The 6,898-nt window shown below is 53.4% G+C and overlaps 1 protein-coding gene across 1 annotated transcript in view; it reads right to left on the bottom strand.

Annotated features, from left to right (window-relative positions):
* The window catches only part of GARIN5B (golgi associated RAB2 interactor family member 5B), a 33,278-nt gene that overhangs the window by 17,759 nt on the left and 8,621 nt on the right, over positions 1-6,898 (bottom strand). The window contains exons 4-8 of the mRNA XM_013008004.1: positions 2,227-2,279; positions 2,005-2,129; positions 1,428-1,769; positions 1,011-1,196; positions 33-788 (exon numbers count right to left, since the gene is read on the bottom strand). Of these exons, the coding sequence (XP_012863458.1) occupies positions 33-788; positions 1,011-1,196; positions 1,428-1,769; positions 2,005-2,129; positions 2,227-2,279 (1,462 nt within the window). The remainder of the gene's footprint in view (positions 1-32; positions 789-1,010; positions 1,197-1,427; positions 1,770-2,004; positions 2,130-2,226; positions 2,280-6,898) is intronic.

The raw sequence follows: 6,898 nt of genomic DNA, 5'->3' as shown, positions 1-6,898 counted from the left end.
TCTGGGCTCCAGCGAGACTCCTCCATCCCCACCCGGTGCTGCAAACTCTGTTCCACCCAGGAGACGGGCTCCGGCTGCTCCCTGACCACCACCGGGGACCCCTCCAGCCAAGACAACTGGCTGCACTTGGGGGACATGGAGGCCACCCGAGGCACAGGGGGCTTCTCGGCGTTGATGGAGAGCCAGGAGGGCAGTGTCAGGACGGCGGGTCTCGAATGCTGCTCCTGGGATCTAGCCATGATCATCAGCTTGGCCAGGGCCAGGCCCTCCACCGAGAGGGGCCTGTTGTGGTCCGCTGGGGGCCCCTGTAGGCTCAGCTCCGTGGTCTGCACCCACATCTTCCTCTGCTCCGTCCCCTTGGACTTGAGGCCTGGCAGATCCACGGTGGTCTCCTCCTTCTTCTTGATGACCCTCTCCTCCGACTTCCCCGTGCCCTTCAACTCCTCGATGGTCATCTCCCGGGTCCGGCTCACCAGGACCTCCTCCGACGTCCTCTTGGTCGTGCTGAAGGGCAGCTCCAGGGACCTCTCCTGGGTCCTCCGCTCAACCACGTCCTTCTTCTGGGTACTCACCGTCACCGGGGGCAGGGGTCTCGCTTTAGGCCGACGCCCCTCCGGCTGGTCTCCACTGTGACTTCCTGCCAGCCACAAGCTGGGCTCAGCAGGGATCTTTTCCAGTGAGGGAGGGGAGCTGAAGCCTCCCTGGTACTGGGCGGGCGAGCTCAGCGCCTTCTGGGATAAGGTAGGCAGGAAGAAAGTCTTCCGGGTTGGGGCCCTCGGGGGGGTGGCCTTTGGGGGAATGACAGGGACGGGGGGAACCTTCTGGGATAGACTAGGAGGGGCCTTCTGGGATTGGACAGGAGGGACCTTCTGGCGTGGGATCCGACGGGCCTTTTGGGTTCGGACAGGGCCACGGGGAGCCTTCTGATACAAAAGAGGGAGAGTAGGGCCCTTTGGGGATGAAACGGGAACAAGTGGGACTTTGTGAGAGGGGTCGGTGACAGATGGGACCTTTCCTGAGGGGACAAGAATATGGGGGGCCTTCTGGGCTGTGTCAGAAGCAACGGGTGTCTTGTGGGATGGGGCATGAACAGGGACAGGGGGGAACTTCTTGGATGGGACGGGAACACGAGGGGCCTTCTGGGAGGGGTCAGTGACAGATGGGACCTTGCGTGAGGGGACAGGAATACGGGGGGACTTGTGGGATGGAACGGAAAGAGGACGAGCCTTCTGGGCTGTGACAGAAGCAACTGGAGTCTTGTGAGATGGGGCAAGGACAGGGTGGGGGGGAAACTTCTTGGATGGGACAGGAACACGGGGGGCCTTCTGAGAGAGGGCAGCTGCCGCTGGGACCTTCTGGGATGGGGCAAGGCTAGCCCTTTTGGGAACAGCAGGTCTAGCTGCAGCTTTCTGGGATGTGGGACGTACAGTTTTGACCTTCTGGGAACGGTCAGAAATGAATGGAGTCTTCCCAGATGTGACAGGGATTGATTGGGCCTTCTGAGAGGCTGGTGGCCGGGCCTTGACTTTGTGCCGAAGAATGGAGGGGTATGGCGTGGAGTGGTAGAAGGCAGTGGGGTGGATGTTCGGGGAGAAGGAGGATGTCAGCGTGGAGGACTGGGTGTCCATGAGGTCTTCTATGTCCTGCTTCAACAGGATCTGCTCCAACTGGTCATAGGCCACCACCGAGGAGAAGGCAGGGCTGTGCTGCGAGATACAGCGTGGAGGGGTCACACAGAGGGTCACCTCGCCGGGCTCAGAGGAGTGGCCCTGTGAGTAGACAGGGGACAAGAGTGGTAAGAGTCAGAGGCAGTGGTGGGTAAGAGGGAGGAGAGAATAGGGATTAGCACCAGCCCATTGTCTCACAGGCTCTGAGATCCGGAGCCCCAGCTCTGCAGATACCAGAAGTCCTGACCCCCAGACCCGCCAAGACCCGGGAGCCCTAACCCTGAGGCCTCCTCCCTCAGACCTAGGGGTCCTGACCCCCAGCCCTCCTCCCTCAGACAGGGGATCCCAAGGCCCAGTGGTCCCCGACGGTCCCCAGTGTATGGCTGGCCTTGGAGGACTCTCTCTGGTTGACGGTGGTGGAGATGATACTGAAGATGGTCCGGATGGTGATGCTGGGCTTCTCTGCGGGGCAGAGCGGGGAGAGCAGCCTGAGCCGCTAGGGGGCAGACGCCCGCAGCAGCAGGGTTCACTTCCGGGGCAGCGGAGGGGGCGCCCTTACCTGCAAGCGCGATGTCCGCCTGACCGCTCTCCTCGGCGGGCTCCAACTGCGACCTGCGGGGCAGCAAACGCAAATCGGAACGAATTTCTCTAATCTCCTTTGATAAAACGACCTTTGTTGAGAGCACGGCGCCCAGGCTCGCACGCGTGCCACAGACCCCCCAGGACGCTGGAGCGTGACCCTCGAGCGTGACCCTCGAGCGTGACCCTCGCGACGTCCTCCGAGTGGCGCCACCTTCTGGCTTCGTCTCCGCGCCCGGGAAGGAAGCTCGCCGTCCCCGCAGTGTGCTGTCCACTCTGTCAAGTCGCCGCGGCCACAGAGCTGGAGAACGCCATGTGCAAGGCCGGCCTTTTCGTGTCTTTTTCGCTGGTTCCGCTTAACTAGCGTTAGGTGTCCAGCATGCCTCGGGGGATTTTTATTTATTTTTTGCTAAAGAAAGTCTGGAGCCCCTGAGCATTTTGAGATTTTGTTTCGCCTTCCACCCCCCACCCTGCCACCACCACCCGCCTTTTGATGGGGGAAATCCTTCTACAGCGGTTCTCAACCTGTGGGTCGCGACCCCTTGGGGGCATCGAACGACCCTTTCACAGGGGTCGCCGATTCATCACGGGGCCGTGATGAAGCTGCCACGGAAATAATTTTATGGTTGGGACTGGGGGTCCCCAACAACATGAGGAACTGTCTGAAAGGGTCACAGCACTAGGAAGGTTGGGAACCACTGCTCTGTCTTATCTTTGATCAAATGATTCGGTAGCGGCAGCTGGGCACCCATCCCGGAGACCGTGGTTCATGGAGGCCATTTGCTGCCGGGTCTCTATCCTCTTCCTATCCCTCACTCTCCTCCTCCCTCTGCCGCTCCCGGGGGTAGAGGTCATCGGGGCCTCGGATGGCCCCTTGCATGCGTTCAAGACCCCAGACACTAGGAGGTGGCGCAGCAGGACTCAACACATCACCAAGTCAATGAAGTGGGATGTCCCACGATACCATGTCCCTAGCCCTCCACACCAAGGTCCCAGATCCCATGAGGGGCTTGGTCACACAAAAATAGCCTCAACAGCTTCTCCCTCTCCCTCTCCGTCTTTGTGGTAAATATGCCTATCACACAACTGTGCAGAGTTGGACAGTTTCCTGGACAATATTTCTCATTCATCGGTTGTAGAAACATGTTGTGTGTGTCGAGTTGGCTCGGTGGTTTGGCCGTTGAAGCCTCCCCCCTGTTCTGATCTAACAACGTAATCCACTCCATGAGGGGGATCTTCTGTGAGCAGCCAAAGGAGGTGTAAGATGAAGGTGGAGTAAAACCCCCTTACTCAGGTCATAGCCCTGATTCAATTGGAAGGTGGTTTCCTGGGGGGTCACGTGGCCTACTTCCTACAAAAGTGGACCTTGTGGAAAACCTTGTTTGCCCTTTGCTGAGTCTGGATCCTGCATCTGGCTCATGGACCAATGGTTCTGTGGACTGTCGGTTGGCCTGCCATATTGCCTGTAGATTCAGGGAGTCATCATCGACCTGCCTTCTGACCGATCTTGGAATCACCCCCTCAGCAGCCTAAGGGGTTCCTGTAGCCCCCAAAACTAAGAAAGTCCAGAGTAACACCAGACCCACTGGCTTGAAAACCAGACTAGACTTACCCACTTCTACAGCTGCGCGAGCCTTTTCCTAATATGAATTTCTGCGTACACAAATATAAGCATCACTAGTGTTCTTTCCCTAGAGAACTTAGCCTTACCTTATCTATCAGTTGTGTCTTTGTGTGTGTGTCTATATATATATATTCATGTTATTGGGGACTCTTACAGATATTATAACAATCCATAAATCAATTATATTAAGCAAACTTGTACATATGTTGCCATCGTCATTTTCAAATATTATCTTTCTACTTGAGCCCTTATTATCAGCTTCTCTTTTTTCCCTCTCCCACCCCTCGTGAACCCTTTATATATATATATATATATATATATATATATATTCACATTGCAATATGTATTCATCTTTCAATATGAATTAATATATTACACCATCCGCTGTATCCCTTCACCCACGTTTCTGTTATTCATCCCCCTAGGGGGTGGGGGTTATACATCTATCATTGCTGTCAGTTAGTTGTTTCCATTTTTAAAAGATCATTTTACTGGGGGCTCTTGTAGCTTTTATCACAATCCATCCATCCATTGTGTCAAGCATATTTGTTCCTATGTTGCCACCATCACTTTTGAAACATTTCTATTTGAGCCCTTGGTATCAGCTCCTCATTTTTTTCCCTCCCTCCCTGACTTTTTGTAGAATTTAAAGTAATAACCTCCCATGCTTACTCCCTGGTCACATTTAATAAGCTCCGGTCTCTGTGTTGATGTTGGGTGCCATTGAGTGGGTTCCTCCCCATGGTGACCCTCTGCACAACAGAGTGGAACGCCCCACAGTCCTGCATCACATTCCTGTGCATGAGCCTGTCGTGGTTACATCATCTGTTATCAACTTGAGACTATTAAGAGTGAAGAGGCAGATTGTAGCCTGTCAATCAGGTCGCAGCTTGATGACCTCATTTGAAGGTGCGAAGGAGATAAATAGCTCACTGGAGGCGGGACACCGACACACTCCCTGTGAGACATTCCTGTTGACAAGCCACATGGAGCTATGCTGATGGCAGCCAGAGCCTTGGAGCTGGAGAAGTCACGTGGAGACCCACACCAGTGCTGAGATGCTTCCACTGCCACTGAATCCACAAGACTTTCAACCCACTGGCCTGTGATCTTCCAGAATTTGGCGTCATTGCATGTGTTGCGAGAGTCTGAAGAGGAATTTACAGACTGATACTGGACATATGGGCTAATATTGGACTTGATCTGGGCTGGGCTGGGCTGTTTTCTTAATGTACAATTACCCTTTATATAAAGATCTTTATGAGAGTCTCTGGATTTGTGTCTCTGGTCAACCCGGACTAACACAGAGCCCATTGTTATAACCACTGTGACCATCCATCTCACTGGGGGTCTTCCTCTTTCTCACTGTCCCTCCGCTTTACTAAGCAGAATGTCCTTCCCCAGGGGCTGGTCTCTCCTAATCCTGTGTCCAAAGGGTGCAAGACATCCTTGCTTCCAAGGGGCACTCTAGCCATACTTCTTCCAAGATAGATTGGTTTGTCCTTTTAACAGACCCTGGTACTTTCAATAGTCTTCTCCAACACCACGGTTCCAGTGCATTGATTCCTCTTCGGTCATCCATGTTGTCTACAGATTTGACTGCTCTGAATAGGTTGTCCAAGTGGGATCTTACAGTATCGGTCCCTCTGAGATGGACTGATTTTACTCAGCATCATGTTTTCTAGTGTGTTCATGGTGCAGCATGGGTCAGAACTTCATTTCTCTCTGTGGCTCAACTATACTCATGGACCACATTTTGTCTCTCCATTCATGTAGGGTTTTCGTTATTTTTACCTTTACATATATTTATTATATTTTAGATGACTGAGCAAATGAAAATGTGCCAAATTTAGGATTTCTTTTATTCTCCATTCATCTGTTGATGGACACTTGGGTTGTCTCTACCTTTGGGCTACTGGGGCTCACGGTGCTGTGAACACTGGTGTACAAGTATCTGGTTGAGTTCCTCCTTTTAAGTGCCCAGGACTTGGGCTGCTCAAGGCAAGATTGCAGCTTCCATCTCACCAGCCATTCCTCAGGGTAAAAAAGGAGGCTGTCTGCTCTAATACAGATATATTTTACAGCCTCAGAAATCCCTTGGTCCTTTGAGCACTAACGTGTGCTTGACCCAAGCTGTGCATGGTGTTTCACATGCCTGTGGAAGGCAGACGGACCGTGAACAAGGAACACTGAAGAGGGAGGGATGCGCTTGCATTGTGGGGCTGGATGAGGGTCTTGAAGGCACCATGGAGTGCTGGAGAAGCAAACAAATCGGTCCTGCAGAACGTACAGCCAGAATGCTCCTTAAAATCCAGGAGAGCCAGACCTGGTCTCACGTACTTTGGACATGGTATCCGAAGAGACCGATCCCTGGAGAAGGCCAGCCTGCTTAGTAAAGCAGAGCGGCCGGGGAGCAACTGGAAGGTCCTCGACAGCAGGGGCAGACACTGTGGCTGCAGCAATGGGCGCGCACACTAGGGCAATGGCGAGGACGGGGCAGGACCGGGCAGTGAGTACATCCAATGGTACACGGACGGGGCTTAGGGTGAGTCTGACCTGACTCGATGGCAGCTAATAGATAACAGGAGGGGTTGGAATCCACCGGAGACAGTGAGCTGTTTTGGAATGTATTATGTAGTTGTCGGGTGGGGGCTGCTGTCATAGCAGTTACATATCGGCCTGCTGACCATAAGGCCAGCTGTTCCTCAGGAGAAAGAGGGTGCTTGCTTTAACACCCAGGAACAGTGCCAGCCTCCTAAACTCCCAGGGACCATTCAACCCTGTCTTACACATGGATGGATGGATGGATGGATGGATGGATGGATGGATGGATGGATGGATGGATGGTGATAAGAGCTGTACGAGCCCCGGGTAAAATAATTTTTTTAAATAACGTAAAAGATGAATGATTTATATCTATAATGAATTGTAACGGGAGCTGTAGTGGCGCAGGGGGTTAAAGCGCTGGGCTGCTAATCAAAAGGTTGACAGGATCCCCCCAACTACTCCCTGGGAGAAAGATGGGGCT

This window comes from Echinops telfairi, unplaced genomic scaffold, assembly GCF_000313985.2.
Source record: "Echinops telfairi isolate 266 unplaced genomic scaffold, ASM31398v2 ScPeMD7_655;HRSCAF=1070, whole genome shotgun sequence".
NCBI classification, from domain to species: Eukaryota; Metazoa; Chordata; class Mammalia; order Afrosoricida; family Tenrecidae; genus Echinops; species Echinops telfairi.
Note: the sequence above shows the minus strand (reverse complement) of the source record. Positions and strands in the feature narration are given on the sequence as shown.